Consider the following 25,320-nt stretch of genomic DNA (forward strand, 5'->3'; position numbering starts at 1 on the left):
GTACTTTTAAAATGTTACATGTTGATTCAAACAATGCTCTCGCAATTATTTCTGTGCTTGTTTCTTTGTTGCCTTCTAAAGGTGAAACATTGTCAATTTCAAGATGGCTGATGAACTGACTAGTACTAGTAGTTATCCATTAGTGTTCAGTCCCTGCCTTCTTGTTCGTCATAATTATCTGCATCAGCGGGACAAACAATGGTATTAAATGTGTTTTGTATTTCTCCGTCTTATGGGTCTGCTTTGCATGTCAGATGTGTTATTTCTGCAGCTCATCCCACACCCACTTGGAAGACCGTTAATGCAAGTTTTTTTCAGAAATACATGTAGCTACCACAGCCTCGCCTCAAATCTCAAATAATAATATATTCAGTCATGACAGCATGGTTGCATAAGTAACACTGGGACACTGTATATCAGTGGAATAGTCCCATACCAAGCATGGATTAATTTCAGTTGTGCTGCAGCCGACATGCTCTCAGTCTTCAAGTAGGCCCATTTGACACTGAGCCATCTGTTTTTGCCCTGCTAGTGAAGATAGATCTAAAGAAACTCAATGTCAGCCACTTTAGTCCAGTTCAAATCACACAGGTGGTATCCATCCCTTCCAGATGCCTTATTGCAGTAAGACTTCTGTTCTGAGCACCCCCATCAACAGTAGTAATGTACAATATAGCTATCAACATTCTAAGAGTTACTTGGACGAAGACGATGCAGTTCAGTTAGACTTATGGCCCTTTCTTTCTTAGAGACACTCAATCATGAACCAGACGAGCCACAGGATTCCACTACTTTCACAGACTTGTCACATTATGAATCAATCACCCCTTCAGAACTAAGAATCAAAGGGCATGTGGTCACACCCATCTACACCCCTGGCATGGGGATATTAGAGATGGCATCTATAGAGGGGTGCAAGGTTTATTGGAAATCAAACATTTACTTCCTACTACCTCTAGTACTTTGTTCCAGACAGTGCCTGTACAGTGCAGGCTAAAGAAAAAATGGACCATGTTGTGACTTGCGTAATCTACACAAGCGATAGCCACATCTTTTTTTTCATACCATGCTTTAATGCACAAGGAATCATTCCTTTGCTCTTTTTCATGGTCTTGTTTACTTTAAAACAAGCAGCCTCTCGGCTGAGATAGCTCCGCTGTTAGCAATGAACATTTCAATTAAAGTACAGAAGATATCATTAGAAAATGAACAATATGTATAGTGTCAAAACAATCAGACTTGCGGTTTTCAACAAGAAGTGGAAAATATCACTTTTTACCAAAAATTACAAAAATATTCATGAAATGAACAAATCTGAGTTAGAACCACATGTAGTACCTATATATGTAATATCAAAGCAATTGGACTTGCGGTTTTCATCAAGAAGTCGAAAATATCACTTTTTACCAAAAATGACAAAAATATTCACCAAAATTAGAGAATTAATGATGTCATTACAAAATGAACAAATCTGAGTTAGAACCACATGTAGTACCTACACATGAAATATCAAAGCAATTGGATCTGTGGATTTTAACAAGAAGTTGAAAATATCACTTTTTACCAAAAATGACAAAAATATTCACCAAAATTAGAGAATTGAAGATATCATGAAATGAACAAATCTAAGAGAGGTCTACCCAAGGTACATATACACCAAGTATCAAAGCATTCAGGCTTGTAGTTTTCAGGAAGAAGTCGAAAAAGTAAAACACTGACACGAACAATCACTCATATGATAAGCTCCACTCGACAAAGTCGACAGTGGAGCTAAAAATGTGGTATATAGCACTTTAAGTTACAACATTCCATTCTGCATAGAAGTTTACTTCCCCAGGTAAGCTATACCAGCATCTTCACATGATGCAAAACAGATCTGGAGTACTTCATCATGACACGTTTACCCCTCTTCCGGTTAGATTATTATAATTGTAATGACCGGAACTAGGGTAGTATTTTGGTTATTGACCAATTTGTAAGATATGTGAACATATCAACCAAAGCAAGTGTCAGTATGCAGTCTATAAGATAAAGTAGCCATACTTTACTTTTCCAATTATTCACATGAGGTGTACTTTGAGGTTAAATTATCAAAGTAACAACAGCCAGCCAAAGCAATAAAATACACAAGCAGCGTTCAATTTTACAAAAGTAATAATAACACAAGAGACAAAACCCTTCCAAGATATATTTACATTTATTTGTAATTTTTTTTATATAGAAGGTTAAAATATAAAGATGTTGGGATAATATACCAAATACAAACAGCGTACACATGGTTTATTGCATTGAACACTCAATAGTGGGGGGAAATATGATACAAAGTTGAAGCTAATCACTAAATTCTGGTGGGATGGGAGGGAAAGGTTGGTATCTAATCTGGACACAGTACATAGCTTGTTGGTATTCTGATTATCAATAAACACAATGCTTAATGCTGGGATAAATAAGTTAACAATATACACTCTCTAACACGGGATTATCAATTTATTACAACACAGGTATCACAGAAATTAACAAAACAAATTTAAATGGACACAAACTAAGTAGTTTTTTTTTTTCACTCTTAAGAACATGATCTGCACATGACAATGCAGTAAGTCTATTCAGAGCTAGTATCGTATACTGTCTTACAAAAATCTATACTCTTCTAGAAATATGTAGTTGTTGTCTTTGTAGATGATACTGTAACAGCAATTTATATATCTGTTATAATATCAAACTTAAGATTTTTTTTTTTAATTTCACTTTTTTTTCCTCCAAAGATATACCTATTCTTTCCTGGTGAAAGACTTCAGAAGATATAAGTTTTTTTTTTTTTTTTAAACAAGATAGTCTGTCCACCATTGGCACAAGTGAGCACAAGATACAGAGAGTTTTAAGAATGACATTTGCCTTGTGTTACAGTAAGTGCATTGTAGTTTACACATGGTAGCCACGCATATCTTGGGGTTTTATGATATATTTATATACATATAGACTTGAAACATAACTGTCTATAGAAAAAGAACAATATCTGTGAGTTAACTACAGCTGCTGTTTCAGTTAGGGGAGAAGCCTCATTGGTTATATGTCCAGCACATAACAAGGTAATAGTCACCATTCACACTAATGTATTGGACATATCCTGCCCATACTTTTAATAGACAGGGCTACACATGAAAATATACTGTATCAAAAATTTTGGTTTTTTCCTCATTTTTTCTTTCTTTCTTTTCTTCACAAAAATAGTTCCAAACATCTTTAAAATCATAAATTAAGAGTAAATCTGAACATCCTGTCTGCATACAGTACAAATTAATAAACAGATTACATTGTGAATTGGTCATGTAATGTATGATATTACTGTGAGTGTAGGCTCAACAGCTTTTAGCTGACTGTCTTCCAATTAAAAACTGAACTTAAAAACAAAATATTAGTATAAATTTCAGGCTAGGGTAAATGACATTGTGTTTGCTCCTCATAATCTTTCATACATTTCTTTTTAATACTCAAAAAATATGCAAGAAGGAGGGATATTCTTGGGTTTTTCTTTTGCTTTTTTTTTATTCACACTAGTGCAACAGAAAAACTTGATTGCCCTAAACTGCAAGGTCACACATTTCCTCATTACAAATGTGAAACAATTACATTGGGGGAGATACGACTTAAAATATTCCATATGATGGGAATAAGACTAGCTGTGTTACTTTTGACACATGTTCACATTACACGTATGCAAATTGTCAGTAACTCTCCAATATACAAGTTATAGCCTAAGACCACTCCACATGTTAATTTTATTTTATACGACTTAAATTTATCTTGAATAAGGAATATTGATTAGTCACAATCAATGGAATAAAAACATTTTATATCTTTCTGTTTTTTTCTTTATATAAAAAGCTATTTCATGTGTTCATAAAAATACCTCTTTTTTTCAAACTCAAGTAACATTGGGATCAACCATGCATTTGGCAACTTTCAGAGATATTTAACAATAGTGGACACAAAATCATCCTGTTGATGAACTCGTACGTCACTTAAGATTTGTTTAAATCAAAGAAGAAAAAAAACACTGGCAAATTGTAATACAGATCAAACATGCGCATTAGCTTGGGAGCAGGGAAACAAGAAACCTGCTGATATAATACACTCTGAACATTATTTTGTAAATAAAATGTTTTTGCACAATTGTGTTGAATGCTAGAGTTGCACGAGATAAGGTCATGAATTCATTGCACACAACCAAAAGCTCTCAACAAACTGACAATAAAACTCAGCGATGTCTCAACAATGGACTAAATATAATAATAAATATTCACATATTGACCAGCAATATGATTAACGACAAGAATACATTCATTAAAAAAAAATGGACATCAACAATAATTGTGTACCCCCTCCCCCCTCCCCACAAATTTGTGCAGTGCTTCAGTTTTAAGCTATCAGTGATACATGCAAATAAATATGGATTATCAAAAATATCATTTGTTTCAGGCTACTGGATGAGGACAGCATTGTAATGGCCACTGATATACTAGTGTTGGTTTATTAAGCTAGCACCTTCATACGGTGTTGGCCAATTCTCTATATAGCATATTTCAATGCATGGACATGTGCCTGAACCAAGCCTCTCAAGATTTAGAGCTAGGTCTATGGCAAAGATGCATTGTCTATCATCTGTAATACTGGTAATGCTTCAAGACATTCAAATCTAGTATACTTCACCAAGCATCTGTGTACCGCACATCACACTCTTCCAGAGAAGGTAAATGAGCCTAGACAGAAGAAATCAATACAAATATACATTTAACACTAGCTACAATGGAGAAATTACAAAGTGTATTCACATAGATCATATACCTTGCATTACCCTGCCTCATACTACGGTCCTGATGAGGGAACAAACTTTAAACAAATTGTTTGGCTATACATGAAACACACCCCGTGTAAAATTGGGCACTTCTACTATGCACCTTAGCTGCATGCTGTCCATACAGATTACTTGCAGACTAATTTCTCTCTTACAATCATGACACAAGACAATACTATGTCACTGAATATGGAATTAAAATCAGCAAATTTTGATTATATTATCAAATAAATTATCATCGGCATATTTCGTTTATATAATTCTACGTCCAGAATACTCTATAGCTTGACTCTAGTCCGATACAATAATAACCAGATCAATCCAGAACATCTGCACACATTTTTTGTTTGTTCAATGCAGCTATCGGTATATCGATAGAAGTTTCTGAACACCACAGTCACCATTGGTAATGGTCAGTTTGAAATGAAAACAAACAAAAGTGGCATGTTTGGAAAAAGTGCTACGAGATTAGGTACTATAAAGAATATCTCACCTTGAGCTTCACAAATGTGAGAGCTGATAACTGAGTACTGTTCAGATTCAGTCGCCGTAAACTTTTAATCTGTGTTAAACAGTTAAGGCCTTCATCAGTTACTGTAGTCTCACACAAATTCAGGACTTGTAGCTTCAGCAGATGCTCTGATATTAACTGCAGGCCAGTGTCTCCAAACTGCAAATAAAAGAAAAGGAAAATAGTAAAAAAAAATTACTAATACAGACATGTTAAAAATTGTTTTGTCTTGTGAAATAAAATCCCTGATCTACCCCTGTAATCTACATGTAATAACAGAAAATTTAATTTCATTATCAATTCACATGAATCGTATTTGCTCTATGAATACTGCATGCACTTATGTCAGAGGTGTGGATATTGCCAAAAGAAGTAATACATGTATTTGAATGATCCAGTATACAGTTAAAGCACAGCAGTCCTCGCGCTGCGCATGTGCAACATTTGTGTTGATAAACATTCATTTTCCCACAATCCAATGCGCTCTTTTAATGGAAATCACAAGTAGAATTGCACTGATTACCACCGGTAACTCCATTGACACCTTCCAATCACCTAAATTACCTAATTATTATTTCATAACGTCTCAGTTTTTACTCGCTGATCTGCGCAACAGTCAAAGTCGCCACCTTTGTTTATATGAGACCCATACATCTTGTGCATGCGTGGCGCGATGACTACTGCCCTTTAATGCAGTTGATGGTTTATAGGCACACCTATTGTACAAGGTGACTATTATTTTACTCCCATAGTGCATCATATACAGTGCAATGTATCTAAAACCTCTCTTTAGAGACTTTATAATCAGCAACCATGACATATTGCTGATTTTTTGTGTTGTTATTCCCCACACAGCTCACAAAAAGAATAAAATGAAATAGTGGGGCTTCATGACTAAAATAGTGTTTTCTTGAGAGAACTTAAATTTGAATTTTTGAATTCAATCACATTTTGAGAGTTCAATCATTCTCACGCACATTTTTACAATGATGATGCAGATTTTAATACTATGATGTTATTACAAGGATACCGAAAAGTATGCATGAAGACAGTCGATGTGATGATGTACTGTCTGAGTTCATACTTTGCGGTATCTTCGTAATAACCTTATTATTATACATCTTTTGCTCCCAATGATACATCATGGGAATGCCGAAATCCAAAAATTTTAGAACAGATTCAAGCAAATGGTGCGTGGAATCCAGTCAAACCCTGGTGGCAGCCATGTTTGTTATTATTAGAGGTCACTTAGGCACGTAATCATTCCATATTTGGAATTTGCATTTCCTTGTATAGTAGGATGAAAATACCCCATAAAATACTGCAAAATTACAACACGATGCAACTTATGGCGTTACGGTGACAGATGTATAATAATACTATATATTCCTTAAGGTTGAACATGTGATAGTTACCTATATAAACAGGAAATTCACTATAATTTCATCAATATGAGGTAAACCATAGCAAAAACAATTATCAAAATGAATGCTTTAAAAAAAATGAGTGAACTTATTCTCTCCATGTCACAAAATATCAAAAGGCATTTGCTGAAGCAAAGGGCGACTTGGTTAATTGAAATTTCACAATTCAAAAAATTGGGGTATAACTTAACTAGTTTTTGAATTATAAACCACAGTTGCATATATTATGACCCAATCAGAATGGCCACAGAAGTAGGCCTTAACACTATGGAAAATTCATTGACCACATGGGAAAAAGTTCGGTTACCCTCTTTTTCATTCTTTTTTTTTTTTTTAAATATTTTTTGTGCCAGGCGACAGTTCCGGACATTGGGTATCACTGTTGTCTCTCCTGACTTTTTTTTTTTGTATGCGCAAATTGCAAGTGCTAGTGACGACACATAGTGCATTCTTTTTCATTCATTTTGATGTAATCTTTCATTTATAAAAATATAAAATTTTTGAAATGATTTTAAATTTTTAATGTGCCTCAATCCTTAATTATCACATATATCACATATTCAGAAAATACGTCTACTAAGTTGCTAGAATAACTCGCAATTAGACTGAATAACGTATACTTACATTGGTGGACCATAAATTCAGATACTTCAAATTTGGCAGTCGAATGATGGTTTCCGCACAGGCACTCGTAACATGCGTGAAGGCAAGATTCAGACATTCCAGGTTGCCAAAAGACCCTGAATTTAGAAGTTGGCGCAAGTCTGCATCTGTGGATTTGGGCGGGAGTGATAACGTCTTGGGACCTCCCTTTGACTGCTGTGTGAAAAATCAGAGAAAATGACTGAAATTTTCCCGCTGGGAATAAATAGTACAGGTTAATTATGTCCATGTTCTTGTAAATACTGTTGAGGGCACCAGACACAGACGAAAATACAATAAACTCAGTATTGACTGATATTCTGGCTGTGTATTATGAAACTGGATAAGAATCCATACGAATGGATACATACCAACTCCTTGAGGGCAATCTGTCTTTCACACAAATCTGCATACATTTTCCGGCCTTCTGGTGTACTCTCCAGGGTGGTTATAACCTGAAGCCTGTCATCATGGTTATCTAACAATTCCATTTCCATCAGTAAACATAGCACCTGAATGAATAAAAAGTTGTTCATGGTTAAAACCACAGCAGTAGAATGGTGCCAATCTAGTCTGCCTACCAAACAGCAATATACAGTAGAACGGTGCCAATCCCGTCTGCCTACTAAACAGCAATATACAGTAGAACGGTGCCAATCCTGTCTGCCTACTAAACAGCAATATACAGTAGAACGGTGCCAATCCCGTCTGCCTACTAAACAGCAATATACAGTAGAACGGTGCCAATCCTGTCTGCCTACTAAACAGCAATATACAGTAGAACAGTGCCAATCCCTTCTGCCTACTAAACAGCAATATACAGTAGAACAGTGCCAATCGCGTCTGCCTACTAAACAGAAATATACAGTAGAACGGTGCCAATCTAGTCTGCCTACTAAACAGCAATATACAGTAGAACAGTGCCAATCCCTTCTGCCTACTAAACAGCAATATACAGTAGAACGGTGCCAATCTCGTCTGCCTACTAAACAGCAATATACAGTAGAACGGTGCCAATCCTGTCTGCCTACTAAACAGCAATATACAGTAGAACAGTGCCAATCCCTTCTGCCTACTAAACAGCAATATACAGTAGAACAGTGCCAATCGCGTCTGCCTACTAAACAGAAATATACAGTAGAACGGTGCCAATCCCGTCTGCCTACTAAACAGCAATATACAGTTAGAACAGTGCCAATCGTGTCTGCCTACTAAACAGCAATATACAGTAGAACAGTGCCAATCCCTTCTGCCTACTAAACAGCAATATACAGTAGAACGGTGCCAATCCCGTCTGCCTACTAAACAGCAATATACAGTAGAACAGTGCCAATCCAGTCTGCCTACTGAACAGCAATATACAGTAGAACAGTGCCAATCCCTTCTGCCTACTAAACAGCAATATACAGTAGAACGGTGCCAATCCTGTCTGCCTACTAAACAGCAATATACAGTAGAACAGTGCCAATCCTGTCTGCCTACTAAACAGCAATATACAGTAGAACAGTGCCAATCCCGTCTGCCTATTAAACGGAAATATACAGTAGAACAGTGCCAATCCCGTCTGCCTACTAAACGGAAATATACAGTAGAACAGTGCCAATCCAGTCTGCCTACTAAACAGAAATATACAGTAGAACAGTGCCAATCCAGTCTGCCTACTAAACAGAAATATACAGTAGAACAGTGCCAATCCCATCTGCCTACTAAACAGAAATATAGCAAAATTATTTGGTTATATATATATATATATAGAGATATTTATGTTTGATATTTACAAGCTAAGATTATTACATTATACATTAAATACACTGTGTCCAGCACAAACCACAAAACAATTTACTTCTAACAAAAGAATTGTCCTACATTAGATTCACAATTAATGTAAACACTCCTTGTCAATCTATTCCATTGGCAGTTATTCTCCCCAAAGACAGTAACACTGCATATCCATATTATATTTTTTTGCAGCTCTTTTCTTTGTCTCCCACTTCCTTGATATGAGTAGTACGGTAGTTATTAAGTACAGCGGAACGTTCAATAGAATTATAATTTCCAACCTTCACCTCTTCCGTCTCCTGAATGACTAATGTCTGGTAGCCATTTATGAAGCACACTTTAATTATAACTCTGTCTATTATTATTCGTCAGATTTGGCCATGATAAAAAAAGTAATTGTCATTGGTCATGTTTTTACTTCTTTAAAATTACCAGATAGAAATGTGACATATGTCAAAGTTTTCCACTCACTTTCCCACTCTTAAACTGTGTTTATTTTATACACATATTGTAAATGAGATGTATAATTATATCTCCAGATACCTGACACAAACTATTTTCAGATTTACCATAGATCTGATGTACACGGGTGATGTCTGTTCATATTCACACACTGACTTATTGTATTTTATGGTAAATAAATTGGAAGCCTCATACATAACGCTTGTCAATGTGCTAAAAGTTATATTTTTAATTAACCTCTTTGAAACAGCCAGACTGCTTCCGAAGTTACTATAATTACAGTTAGTATTAATTATATTACACTGCCTTGTAACCATGGAAACATATGTGCATATTATATTGGTGATGACAAATGCTGTCTTCCTTTCAGGAGTTGGAATTTTATATTATTCATTTCAATCTATATTTATAACATACATGTATTTGCATTGTAATTTAATCTGTATTTTTCACAGGGTGAGTACAATAATGTGCTGGACAAATGCCCATTGCTAGCAGTATTTACTGTGGGTATGAATGTGTTTTTAACAAAATTGAGATTAGAAATTCTAACTGCTCCAATTAACATGATTTGAAGTATCCTATGATGGTGGTTATTATATTATTGCTAGATGACTGAAAGAACAATATAATTTGATTCAACTAAAGTCTAGTTCGTACAATAAATGTCAAAAAAAAAACAAGCTTACCTCCATCATGACGCTATCTCTCCTCAGTGCCATCAGCATAACTGGACCCAACAACTTTCGACAAACCATTTGCAAAAACTTTTTTCTTCTGCAACAACACCCAACAAGTCTTCTCATCTAGTTGAGAAGTATAAATTTGTTTATTGTTTAGAAGCATAATAGTGGAGTCATAATGCTATAGTATGAAACACTGATCAGCACAATACGTCAATATTGACACTACATGTACATACAGTGTATTCTTCCATAAGCACAAAATTATTCCTTGTTTGGGCCTCCTCACTGTGGCACACTCAGCCAGGGTACAGTGGCCTCCTCACTGTGGCACACTCACCCAGGGTACAGTGGTCTCCTCACTGTGGCACACTCACCCAGGGTACAGTGGTCTCCTCACTGTGGCACACTCACCCAGGGTACAGTGGTCTCCTCACTGTGGCACACTCACCCAGGGTACAGTGGTCTCCTCACTGTGGCACACTCACCCAGGGTACAGTGGTCTCCTCACTGTGGCACACTCACCCAGGGTACAGTGGCCTCCTCACTGTGGCACACTCACCCAGGGTACAGTGGCCTCCTCGTCACTGTGACACACTCACTAAGAATACAGTGGTCTACTCACTGTGGCACACTCACCCAGGGTATAGTGGTCGCCTCACTGTGGCACACTCACCCAGGGTCCAGTGGTCTTTTCACTGTGGCACATTCACCTTGAGGGTACATTGATCTCCTCACTGTGGCACACTCACCCAGGGTACAGTGGCCTCTTCCTCACTGTGGCACACTTACCCAGAGTACAGTGGCCTCTTCCTCACTGTGACACGCTCACCAAGGATAACGTGGCCTCCTCACCCAGGGTATAGTGGTCTTACAGTGGCACACTCGCCCAGGGTACAGTGGTCTTCTCACTGTGGCATACTCACCAAGGGCACAGAGGCCTCCTCACTATGGCACACTGACCCAGGGCACACTGACCCAGGGCACAGTGGCCTCCTCCCCACTGTGACACACTCACCAAGGGTACAGTGGCCTCCTCACTGTAGCACACTCGCCCAGGGTACAGTGGCGTCCTCACTGTGGCATACTCACCAAGGGCACACTGGCCTCCTCACCATGGCACACTCACCCAGGGTACAGTGGCCTGCTCACTGGCACACTCACCCAGGGTACAGTGGCCTGCTCACTGGCACACTCACCCAGGGTACAGTGGCCTGCTCACTGTGTTACACTCACCCAGGGTACAGTGGCCTGCTCACTGTGTTGCACTCACCCAGGTTACAGTGGCCTGCTCACTGGCACACTCACCCAGGGTACAGTGGCTTCCTCACTGTGGCACACTCGCCCAGGGTACAGTGGCCTCCTCACTGCAGCATACTCACCAAGGGCACAGTGGCCTCCTCACCATGGCACACTGACCAAGGGCACAGTGGCCTCCTCCCCACTGTGGCACACTCACCCAGGGTACAGTGGTATCCTCACAGTGGCACACTCACCCAGGGTACAGTGGTGTCCTCACTGTGGTACACTCCTCCTGGGTACAGTGGCCTGCTCACTGTGGCACACTCACCCAGGGTACAGTGGCCTGCTCACTGGCACACTCACCCAGGGTACAGTGGCCTGCTCACTGTGTTACACTCACCCAGGGTACAGTGGCCTGCTCACTGGTACACTCACCCAGGGTACAGTGGCCTCCTCACTGTGGTACACTCCTCCTGGGTACAGTGGCCTGCTCACTGTTGCACACTCAGCCAGGATGCAGTGACCTCCTCACTGTGGCACACTCAGCCTAGGTACAGTGGCCTCCTCACTGTGGCACACTCAGCCTAGGTACAGTGGCCTCCCCATTGAACACTCACCCAGGATATAGTGTTTAACTCTTAACTTGGTACATACCAATAAAAAAATGGCTCTAACAACCACTACCCTAAAGATTTTAGCAAACCCTTTAACTATTGGTGTAACCGCTAACTTCCATGAAACACTACTATTAATATTAGTGCATTCACCATTTCATACCCTTTTAAAGTACATATGCTGATAAAATCTATTAAACAGATGATACAAATCAGTAAGCCACAACAATATATATATATATATAGATAAAACAGATCAGTCAACGCACTCTGTTTTTTGGTGGGCCACATAACAGCACAATTTAACTCTGAAAAAGTGTTACTTACCATAACTGAAAAGAGTTCCCCATCATCATCACAAGCTAAACCACCAGGACAGTAAATGTTAAACCATCCATCTTTACCATCACGAACACCACATACAGATGTATGAACCTACAGAATACATTAAGAGTCTTGTCAGTAACATCATTGCACTAAAACAACAAATGAACGACTCGGTATATTTATGGTTGCATCAAAGCATGAATAAAATAACTAATTAAACGCTATTCACAAGTGTGTAAATAAAATGGCATCTGGATAAGGAATTGGCCATTATAAACTCTGGAGGGGTAGAACTACTGTTCAAATTTTGTTTTCTTTAACCTACTGTTTTGATTTGGTTTTCACAATTATGTGTGGGATTTTTTTTCATAAATATTTTTTTTGACTGTAATTTCCTTTTTTTTCTTCAACCAATCTCACACATAGAGCGTCACTTGAAGCTTTATTTGTCACTTGATTCGCCCAGCAGCAGTATCAGCCATGCTGAATTTTGCAGAGCAAGACCATAATGTCCTCTAAACCAGCAAGACCATAATGTCCTCTAAATCAGCTAGACCATAATGTCCCCTAAACCAGCTAGACCATAATGTCCCCTAAATCAGTTAGACCATAATGTCCTCTAAACCAGCAAGACCATAATGTCCTCTAAACCAGCAAGACCATAATGTCCCCTAAACCAGCTAGACCATAATGTCCCCTAAACCAGGTAGACCATAATGTCCCCTAAATCAGCTAGACCATAATGTCCCCTAAATCAGCTAGACCATAATGTCCCCTAAATCAGCTAGACCATAATGTCCCCTTAACCAGCTAGACCATAATGTCCCCTTAACCAGCTAGACCATAATGTCCCCTTAACCAGCTAGACCATAATGTCCCCTTAACCAGCTAGACCATGTCACCTTAACCAGCTAGACCATAATGTCCCCTAAATCAGTTAGACCATAATGTCCCCTAAACCAGCTAGACCATAATGTCCCCTAAACCAGCTAGACCATAATGTCCCCTAAATCAGCTAGACCATAATGTCCCCTAAATCAGCTAGACCATAATGTCCCCTAAATCAGCTAGACCATAATGTCCCCTAAATCAGCTAGACCATAATGTCCCCTAAACCAGCTAGACCATAATGTCCCCTAAACCAGCTAGACCATAAAGTCCCCTAAATCAGTTAGACCATAATGTCCCCATAATCAGTTAGACCATAATGTCCCCATAACCAGTTAGACCATAATGTCCCCATAACCAGCTAGACCATAATGTCCCCAAACCAGTTAGACCAGCTAGACCATGAGGTCCCCTAAACCAGCTAGAACATAATGTCCCCTAAACCAGCTAGACCATAATGTCCCCTAAACCAGCTAGACCATAATGTCCCCTAAACCAGCTAGACCATAATGTCCCCCAAACCAGCTAGACCATAATGTCCCCCAAACCAGCTAGACCATAATGTCCCCCAAACCAGCTAGACCATAATGTCCCCTAAACCAGCTAGACCATGTCCCCTAAACCAGCTAGACCATAATGTCCCCTAAACCAGCTAGACCATAATGTCCCCTAAATCAGCTAGACCATAATGTCCCCTAAATCAGTTAGACCATAATGTCCCCATAACCAGCTAGACCATAATGTCCCCTAAACCAGTTAGACCATATCACCTGAATCAGCTAGACCATAATGCCCCCTAAACCAGCTAGACCATAATGTCCCCTAAACCAGCTAGACCATAATGTCCCCTAAACCAGCTAGACCATAATGTCCCCTAAACCAGCTAGACCATAATGTCCCCTAAACCAGCTAGACCATAATGTCCCCTAAACCAGCTAGACCATAATGTCCCCTAAACCAGCTAGACCATAATGTCCCCTAAAGCAGCGAGACCATAATGTCCCCTAAAGCAGCGAGACCATAATGTCCCCTAAATCAGCTAGACCATGATATCACCTGAATCAGCTAGACCATAATGCCCCCTAAACCAGCTAGACCATAATGCCCCCTAAACCAGCTAGACCATAATGTCCCCTAAACCAGCTAGACCATAATGTCCCCTAAACCAGCTAGACCATAATGTCCCCTAAACCAGCTAGACCATAATGTCCCCTAAATCAGCTTGACCATAATGTCCCCTAAATCAGCTAGACCATAATGTCCCCTAAACCAGCTAGATCATAATGACCCCTAAACCAGCTAGAACATAATGTCCCCTGAACCAGCTAGACCATAATGTCCCCTAAACCAGCTAGACCATAATGTCCCCTAAACCAGCTTAATTCTGCTTTCAACTGAAATGGCTGAAATATGTAATTGCATTAGTAAGATCTATGCTGGGGTCAAAGCAGTAATCCACTTTTCAAACCCCCCCCCCCCACACACACACACACAAATAGAGACTACTATGGAGTTTACTTTGAAAGCCTGTTATTGAACGAAGTAGACCAAGGTTAATTAGTTGTTGCCATTTGCAGTATGTGGTCACTGGTGGGAAAATGTGTTTAAAAATGCGCAAATGCCCCAGATAAAGTACTAGGCACATGCAAAGAATGAACAGATTTGGTCCACGGAGTTCTGAAATATGAATTCGGATGGAAGGAGCCCAACTATATGTACTCTTTCGAACCTCGTTCGAATGGGGGCTAATTATCATATACAGAATATACATTAACAGAATAGCAGCAATAGAAAGTCAGGTTCAGGGAGTCGTCACCTACGTATGCGTCAGATGACCATAGCGTGTCATTGTTAACCAACAAGCGTCTACTCATGAGCCTTTGCATTCTTAGCATGTGTTGTTATCGTCGCTTGGGATTCAATTCCTGTGCATGTGTAGGTGACGACCCTACTTGTCCATATTGAGAGCAATTGCTCTGGAACAGCATTAATTAGAGTGAAATGACCACTGGTCGGCCATTTTGAATTGGATCATCAAACTAATACATCTGTATATCTATTATTATTATTATTATTATAAGATTACTAGAATTGTTATTATTATTGGTGAAAAATAAATCATACAACGTGCTCACATGTATAATGAATATATCAAATTTGAACATCCATCAAAGCATGTCAGAGATCTGGCTCTAGAACTGCATTCATTAAAACAAAATAGCCGCCAATCGGTCATTTTAAATCTGAACATATTCGGACTGTGTCCAAACAGGAACTAAAACAGTAGTGTGGCCATTACAATGATAACAAATTTGGTAAGTCAGACTTGTGTACCCAGGGCTCCAAGGCATCACAATCTAGTGCTATGGGTAAGCTCCGCATAGCTGCAATGGTCCAGAGTTAATATTCCATTCCCTATGTATATATTAAATCATCTTGCAACGTTTAAAAAAGTAACCACGCCCATTAACTCAGTTATCAAAATTTCTATGGTAACAGATCTAGCACAGGATCAGACTAATTTCACTGTCCAAGGAAACAGCGATGGTCCTTAGTGCTAAACTTAATATTTAAAAAAAAAAACTCCTATATGAATCATGTCAGGATGTTGTATAAACCTGAAAAACAATATTTTCACTGATCCTAGCTTGGAGAAGGTGTTGAAGTGAAAGATTCAGGCTCACTCAATGAATCTTCTGAAGGAAGGTCATTTCTTTTCACCATTCCTTTTTTTTTTCAGAAATAGTGGGATATGCGAGTGTTATTTTTGTGTGTTGTAATCCCTACTTCATATGAATAAGTGGTTGCATGTTTCCTGTATTTGCATATTTAATAACAAGATTTCACATACTTGTAACCATTTTTCATCACTGAATATTATGGTGGTTATCATCAAGACTGTAGAATTATTCTATCACTTTGTAATATTAAAATATTACTCAGGTATAAGTATATGTGAAATATTTCAAGCATTTACATAATATAAGTTACATTAATACTTACATCACACCTGTTGTCCTCTGCAAACCGCCTAATGACATACTTCAAATGACTGTTTGAAAGAAAAAAACAAAATAGAAGTGGTGAGAAAAAATTGAAACCTCGAAATTTGCACAACTAGCAATTCTTGGGATTACTAGAAATTTGTCTGTGACTCCCAGTCTTGTGATGTTCATAATATACATATATACTATAAATATTTCCTGAGTGTTTGAAGTTGTATAATGTGATTGTCATGAGTGGTGGTTAACATAGTTGTAGAAGTAAAAATGTAAATGAATGTGATTTTAAACAGAAAAATTGTAAAACATGGAAATAATCACAGAAGGACAATTTGATTTCATAAGAATAAATAAATAAACAACAACAAACAAACAAACAAACAAGAATAAGAAATATCATGGTGGATTGATAACGTCTGAATGTGGCATTTTTCTAACAGGTGGTTGAATTGCAAGAGGGAAAATAAAAAAAAATTTTAAATTTATATTTTAAATAAAAGCAGGTGATTCAGCTAATGAAGAGTATTGACTACCGTAATACAGTATGTCATTAATGTTGGCTTCAGTAATATGTTTTTATACACAAAAACTGTCATCTAAAGCTCTCATATAGACTACGGCATTAATTATTAAAGTCAATATAAAATCTCCAGTCACGACAACTGAATTATTACATATCGAATGTGACTACGCCCTAGAGTTGTCCAGGGTACTGCTGATACATGGCTTCATTTATTTTTAGATATTTAGCAATTTCAAGAGCTCTAAAACATGGTAAATGTCATAAGGAATTGCTCTCAAATCGAATACTAAGTGTATACAATTGACATAGCATATTGATCAGTTGTTATTTTTCAAACTAGAATCACAATTTACCAAGCCAATTTTAAAGCATACTGTAATGAAAGCAGAATGCTATGTACTCCATCTGTCATAGCTAGTCTATGCAAAGTACAGAAATTCAAAAGACCAAGCAACTTAGTTCACTATCAACATAGATCAATGCAATTCATGGATGCTTTCCGAACCGATTCACACAGCAACCGAGGATGAGAACAGCAACAAATACCTGGCCATTCAAAAAACTGAGCAGTCAAATAAGACCCGACTAAAAGTTAACCATATAGTGGCAGTACATGTCAAAATCCAATTCAATGCAACTGTGTTTATATAACAAGCACTATAATGTTGAAATGAATGACATCTATTTATACAAAGAGAATGGCGCCTTTGCTGATTGTTTACCGTAAGAGGGCTATCCTTGAATGAGATTTAAATGCAGTTTGAATTTGTTGTGAGAAAAATGCCCACAGAATGACAAGGACTTTTATTTATTGAAAGTAGAGAACCAAAACTGACACCTTATAGAATGGATGAATACATACATACTTATATATAACATGTACTTACATAGTGAACCTTTCATGTGTTAAAGCCCTATAAAATAAACATATACACCATTTGATTAGAACTTCTATAAATATATACAGTAAAGCACACCTTGTTAATATACTACAATTATAGTAGTGAATAGTTAGAACACAGGCTTAACTTTCACAATCACTTCTTTCCCAGCAAAAATTGATTTAAAATATTCTGATTTTCTGCAAATTTCACCAATTTCAAATTTCATTTCAGTATCAAACATCGTTTTTCATAATGCATATGTGTTTATTTGAACAGTTTCAAAGATTTAGGTCAAGGCAACAATATACTGGTAATACAAATAGAATACAGGTACTTTGTGAAATGCGACTAAAAGTTCATAATGGTAAACAAAAGAGATGTTCTTATTATATGGAGAGCATACAATAGTGTATAATAGTAAACAATTACACACTGCAAAGTCTGCACTTTTGATATAAACATGCCATGAAGCCATATGACAGTACTGCATTATCCGCTAAACTAAACGGTATCAATATACATCAAAGAGAGATTTCCATCAAAGCACAGAAGAGAATAAAAGTCCAACATCTGCTGCCGCAGCAAGAATCCTGTACTGTTTACAATTATTTACCACAACCAGTACTTTCATAAATGGCTTATAATGTCATACACACGTCTGACATTATCTTTCCCTTTGTACAAAGCATTGTCTAATAAACACACTAAAAAAACCATACCTGCACAAATTACTAGTAGGCTGTATTTATACTTTAATGTGTGTAAAGCGGGTATACATGTAAAAAGAGGATTCCCAAATCGTGACCGTGCAACTTATATTTGGTCTCAGCTAACAAAAACAAGCGACATACAAGTGGAAATAGCTCTGATGTCTATGCAGAAAGTCTTTCTCAAAACAAAGTTGATAACATTCTGTATGATGAGATATTAACTACTTGCCATGGTTATTAGTCTTGCCATAATGTTCTTGCTATATTACTACCATGATAGTTTATTTTGTTGTTGCCATGGCAATTACAATTCTTATCGTGTTAAAAATCTCATAGAAGTCAACCCATGAACCCTACTTATTAAGTATCAAAGAAACTGAGCTTGTAGTTTCAAGAAGAAGTCTTAAATAGTATTTTTCACCAAAAATGACAAAACTAATCACTGAAAATTTAAAATGAACAAAACTGATAAAGGTCTACTCAGGGTACCAACATGCCAAGTATGAAAGCGATTTAGCAGGAAGTTTTTAAAAGAAGTTGAAAATAGCACTTTTTACTAAAAATGACAAAAATATTCACTAAAAATAGAGAATTGAAGATATCATCACGAAACGAACAAATCTAACAGAGGTCAACCCAAGGTACCCACATACCAATTATCAAAGCTATTGAGCTAGTAGTTTCCAAGATGAAGTTGAAAATGTAATTGTTGGCAGATGGGCGTTCCACTCTGTCAATAACAGTAGAGCTAAAAAAATGACCAACCAACCCAACTCTTGTGAAGTGAGAGTTAAATAGTCATATCATCAGTCTATGTATTACTGAATGCTAACCAAAGTCCTAGCATTGTAAATATGGAATAATGGTTATTATATACATGATTAAACATTAGTTTCATTTGTACTCATTCTGGGGGAGGGAGAAATGGCTATTCAAATTAGGGATTATGATTACAAAGGTATAATCATGCAGACATAAAGCCATCACGACTGAATGCTGATGCAGTTTGGAGCTTATATTAATGAACACATAAAAACAAACATCCTATTCATTTATTTTTAGGTCCCTGGAATATCGTATTTTAAATGTTATGAAAGCGGCCATATGGAGTAAATGTTTACAGTCCCTCGATTACTAGCATGTACAAGTGACACATAGGGGCTTCATTGATATGCTAAAAAAATTATACTAGATGTGTAATTTTAAAAGTCTTTTCGTAATATTTATCCTTTGTCCGTTTTTTGTTGTTGTTAATTTGAAATTTGTTATCTTCAAGTACCAATGGGTGAACAAATCTGACAAAGGCGTAATAAACTGTAAATAACAATGCTCGTATGTTGTTAAATAAACCATTTACATAATAAATACATTGTGCAAGCACAGACTGCTGGCTATTACAATGACCCAAATCAACTCCAGGGAAAGGTGAATGCAAGGTAGTTAATCTATATGATGCCTAACATATGTCAGCTGGTTATCATCATGTCAGAAGGAAACGTGCAAGTACTTTACACACAAATACTCATGAAAGATAGAATCCTATCTGTAGTGTAGGTTACAATTTAATCTTTCACACTAAATAGTCAATGCAATTACAGAGCATTGCACAGCATGTGAATCACATCAAATCTAATGATAGTGATTCAAAATTCAAGCTGTTATCAAGCGACTATCTGAAATAAAAAAAGTCCCCTACCTTCATATAGCAGATATAAAAAAAAATAGTCAGAAGAATTTGCTGCTTTCACAATAAGTACACCCCCCCCCCAATACTCCTGAATGATACATAATTAGTATACTGATATTTAGGATGAGTAAAAGTGGGTGAAAAGTTTAATGACATTTTTTTTCCACCATCTTGCATACTTTGTATATAAGAAATTACATGCATGATGTGGTATGACAGTACAATTGTATTAAATTTTCCTTAAAAAGCCCTGGGCGAATTAATTCCACTATAATGGATACAATACTATGTTAGAATTGCATCAATCTTGTTTTTACTGTCACTTACTGTAATGATTTGCATTACCGCATACAATGTACGCATCCCAATCACTCTGCAATACAGTTTGCATCAATGCAGCATTCATATACCTCACAAATACCCAAATGATATGAATGTTTACTGACAGTGCATTCATATCGAGTGTCACCGCGAGCAGAGGCCAAACAATTCAAGATACTAAAACCCTGGGTTTTTTTTCTCTCACAATCTATTTAATTAACTTATAAATAAATTCAAATAGTATTCAATATTGTACTAATGATAAACAGGAAAATATGTTGTTCAACCAAAATTTATTAACTCACAGAAAAGCAAGATCCAATTTTCAAAAGAAATATCAAACCAATATCACTAGCATATTAACTATGAATCAGAGAAGAAAGGTTTTTTACATACATTTATTGAAGGACATAGCATATCCTTGACCTAGAATATTTGACGTCATGAATAATAATTGATAAAAGGAATATAGTGAATAAATCCATACTCACTCTTTTGGAAATGGTATTGGTTGCAATAGGCTGGCCAGATTTGGTAGCCAATCATCATACTCTGCCCTGCAATCATGAAACAAAAAATAAAGATGTCATAATTTTTGCATTGGTATGTATAACCACCTATCTAATGTTTACCACAGAAGATATACTATACAGAAATATTATATGTTGGAGAGAAGGCACTCAATGTTTACCATAGAACATATACTGTACAGAAACATGATATGTTGGAGAGAAGGCACCCAATGTTTACCATAGAACATATACTGTACAGAAATATGATATGTTGGAGAGAAGGCACCCAATGTTTACCATAGAACATATACTGTACAGAAATATGATATGTTGGAGAGAAGGCACCCAATGTTTACCATGGAACATATACTGTACAGAAATATGATATGTTGGAGAGAAGGCACCCAATGTTTACCATAGAACATAGACTGTACAGAAATATGATATGTTGGAGAGAAGGCACCCAATGTTTACCATAGAACATATACTGTACAGAAATATGATATGTTGGAGAGAAGGCACCCAATGTTTACCATAGAACATAGACTGTACAGAAATATGATATGTTGGAGAGAAGGCACCCAATGTTTACCATAGAACATATACTGTACAGAAATATGATATGTTGGAGAGAAGGCACCCAATGTTTACCATAGAACATAGACTGTACAGAAATATGATATGTTGGAGAGAAGGCACCCAATGTTTACCATAGAACATATACTGTACAGAAATATGATATGTTGGAGAGAAGGCACCCAATGTTTACCATAGAACATAGACTGTACAGAAATATGATATGTTGGAGAGAAGGCACCCGATGTTTACCATAGAACATATACTGTACAGAAATATGATATGTTAGAGAGAAGGCATCCAATGTTTACCATAGAACATATACTGTACAGAAATATGATATGTTGGATAGAAGGCACCCAATGTTTACCATAGAACATATACTGTACAGAAATATGATATGTTGGAGAAAAGGCATCCAATGTTTACCATAGAACATATACTGAACAGAAATATGATATGTTGGAGAGAAGGCACCCAATGTTTACCATAGAACATATACTGTACAGAAATATGATATGTTGGAGAGAAGGCACCCAATGTTTACCATAGAACATATACTGTACAGAAATATGATATGTTGGAGAAAAGGCATCCAATGTTTACCATAGAACATATACTGAACAGAAATATGATATGTTGGAGAGAAGGCACCCAATGTTTACCATAGAATATATACTGTACAGAAATATGATATGTTGGAGAGAAGGCACCCAATGTTTACCATAGAACATAGACTGTACAGAAATATGATATGTTGGAGAGAAGGCACCCAATGTTTACCATAGAACATATACTGTACAGAAATATGATATGTTGGAGAGAAGGCACCCAATGTTTACCATAGAACATATACTGTACAGAAATATGATATGTTGGAGAGAAGGCACCCAATGTTTACCATAGAACATATACTGTACAGAAATATGATATGTTGGAGAGAAGGCACCCAATGTTTACCATAGAACATATACTGTACAGAAATATGATATGTTAGAGAGAAGGCACCCAATGTTTACCATAGAACATAGACTGTACAGAAATATGATATGTTGGAGAGAAGGCACCCAATGTTTACCATAGAACATATACTGTACAGAAATATGATATGTTGGAGAGAAGGCACCCAATGTTTACCATAGAACATAGACTGTACAGAAATATGATATGTTGGAGAGAAGGCACCCAATGTTTACCATAGAACATATACTGTACAGAAATATGATATGTTGGAGAGAAGGCACCCAATGTTTACCATAGAACATATACTGTACAGAAATATGATATGTTGGAGAGAAGGCACCCAATGTTTACCATAGAACATATACTGTACAGAAATATGATATGTTGGAGAGAAGGCACCCAATGTTTACCATAGAACATATACTGTACAGAAATATGATATGTTGGAGAGAAGGCACTCAATGTTAATTTTATGTGATTAAGGTCATAAAGTATACTACAGCAAGGTACAATTTATTAAACAATGCCTTAAAATAAGACAGCAGCACCTCATAGTAGGAGTATAATTGTATATATATTGTAATGTATTTCTGTTTTTGTAAAGGTAACTTTGTAATTTGTGGCTACTTTTTCTTGCATTATTAATCATTTTTGTAATTATTTTAATCTTGTAGTTTTTAGTGATTTTACTGTTGTACTTTCCGAAGTCAGTATTGTGTTAATAAATAAGTAAATAATAAATGATAATAAAAGAAACACAGAGAATTATATCCATATTCCTGAATTAAATGTTTTTCAAAGTATTATCAGAGGTACATTACTTGGGGTTTGCAACTATGGTGACATGATACCAAGATCCTGATCAATCTTGCTCTCGCATAAGCGTTCGCTGCTAAGAACAATGCGAATGCGCATGCCCAAGGTAACTAGGTTACTGTGTGGTCCAGGTGGATCAAAATAGCTGCCCACGATATGATGGATTACGAGAACTATATTTTCTGTACATTTTTCGATGTATTTAATTTTTCCACTATGATAGTGGCAAGACATGTTTTATTTTTTATTACAAACCTTGAACATTGACATATGTCATGTCAGAAGATCGTAGCCTCAGTCTCGCTATCTACGAGAAGAAACTTGAATGGGATCTTGACATGATGTCACCATAAGTACTATGCACGTTGCAAACCCCAAGTAATGTACCTCTGGTATTATATAATTATCCATATTTATTTCACAAATCAATAAAATGCATTTTAAATTTAAATACCGCTGAATTACTTATGTGTCTGAAAGTCATGAAATGATTTATCCTAGCAGACTTACATAAACTTTAAAATAGTAACAAAACACATCATCAGCTCTTCATCTCTGATTTCAGTCTCCTCTTCTACTAATAAGCCTTCCATACGAATACCTCGTAACATTCCTACTCCGGGGGATCTACCTTTACTATTGCACCTAAAACAAAGATAATACAATGAGAAAATAATCACATAAAAATAATTCATTTAATATTGCTTTGAAAACAGTAAATAAAATTCAGCAAATGTTATTTACTGTTAACCACTTGATTTTTTGTGAATTTCGCAAGTCAGTGAAAATCACAAAATTGTTGCAGTAACAATACAGATCATACATGTATCCTAATAGTTGCTGATAATCTGTCACAATATAGGTGAAGAAAAAAACACCAATCTTAAGTCCTATTCCATATCTGCATTGCAGAAGTCGGGGTGAACTATAATTTATAAAATACATGTTAACATTTCAAAAATCATCATTTGTGAATATACACTACATTAGTTTATCATAAAGGAACAAATGATAATTTTGGAACCAGGAAACACTATATACATGATATATCAACCCTTATATTTCTGTAGACTGACCAACAAGTGTTTTATCACTTCCATATTTAATATGTGTCACAGTAAAATAATTGTTTGATAACAGCACAGGTGCCAATAATTGATCTCACTTTAATAGTAAAGACAGGATAATTTACAGTTTATTCCATGTACACAGAATAAACAATACAACATTATAAACACTGTACTAAAAGACAGGGGGACTTGCATCAACCATAACACAATACAGAATTAAGAATACTGTACTAATAATAAAGGAACTATTATAGTGAATTTTAATACAATACGGAATTCTGAATACTGTACTAATAAATAAAGAAACTATAGTGAATTTTAATACAATACAGAATTATGAATACTGTGCTAATAAAGAAACTATAGTGAATTTTAATACAATACGGAATTCTGAATACAGTACTAATAAAGAAACTATAGTGAATTTTAATACAATACAATACAATACAATACAATACAATACAATACAATACAATACAATACAGAATTATGAATACTGATGATTAGTGTCAATATTAACAGAATATGCAATTTTGTATTACTAATAAGAGAACTAGCTTCTTCAATCTTAATTTCCTGAACCTTGGTTGCAAGATTCCAACACTTACGCTTTGTTTTTCACTGAAATGTGACAGCTTAATGCTTAGAGTTAAAAGACAAGAGTGTTCAAGCTAAACTCACCTATCCCTGTCTTCAAAGTAAGAATATATAGAAGCCAAACACACAGACACAAGGTTTGGCAGTACTCTGGGATGTGGACATGTACTAGCTGGTCCATGCATCCTGTGAAGAAAAAGAATTTATATGTATTAAAATCACCTAATTAATA

The 25,320-nt window shown here is 36.5% G+C and overlaps 1 protein-coding gene across 3 annotated transcripts in view; it reads right to left on the reverse strand.

Moving 5' to 3' along the window:
- Positions 1–2,178: 2,178 nt before the first annotated feature.
- LOC102804517 (C-Maf-inducing protein-like) overlaps positions 2,179–25,320 on the reverse strand; it is a 72,707-nt gene continuing 49,565 nt past the window's right edge. For 2 of the 3 annotated variants that reach the window (XM_085500297.1, XM_085500295.1), the window contains exons 7-17: positions 25,173–25,274; positions 23,932–24,066; positions 21,046–21,111; positions 17,840–17,866; positions 16,431–16,479; positions 12,540–12,647; positions 10,363–10,479; positions 7,804–7,944; positions 7,415–7,609; positions 5,349–5,525; positions 2,179–4,760 (exon numbers count right to left, since the gene is read on the reverse strand). In XM_085500297.1, the coding sequence (XP_085356423.1) occupies positions 4,707–4,760; positions 5,349–5,525; positions 7,415–7,609; positions 7,804–7,944; positions 10,363–10,479; positions 12,540–12,647; positions 16,431–16,479; positions 17,840–17,866; positions 21,046–21,111; positions 23,932–24,066; positions 25,173–25,274 (1,171 nt within the window). In that variant the 3' untranslated portion in view covers positions 2,179–4,706. The remainder of the gene's footprint in view (positions 4,761–5,348; positions 5,526–7,414; positions 7,610–7,803; positions 7,945–10,362; positions 10,480–12,539; positions 12,648–16,430; positions 16,480–17,839; positions 17,867–21,045; positions 21,112–23,931; positions 24,067–25,172; positions 25,275–25,320) is intronic. The other variant, XM_085500296.1, reaches the window with a different exon arrangement.

This window comes from Saccoglossus kowalevskii, chromosome 6 (genome assembly GCF_978046115.1).
Source record: "Saccoglossus kowalevskii chromosome 6, keSacKowa6.1, whole genome shotgun sequence".
Classification (NCBI taxonomy): Eukaryota; Metazoa; Hemichordata; class Enteropneusta; family Harrimaniidae; genus Saccoglossus; species Saccoglossus kowalevskii.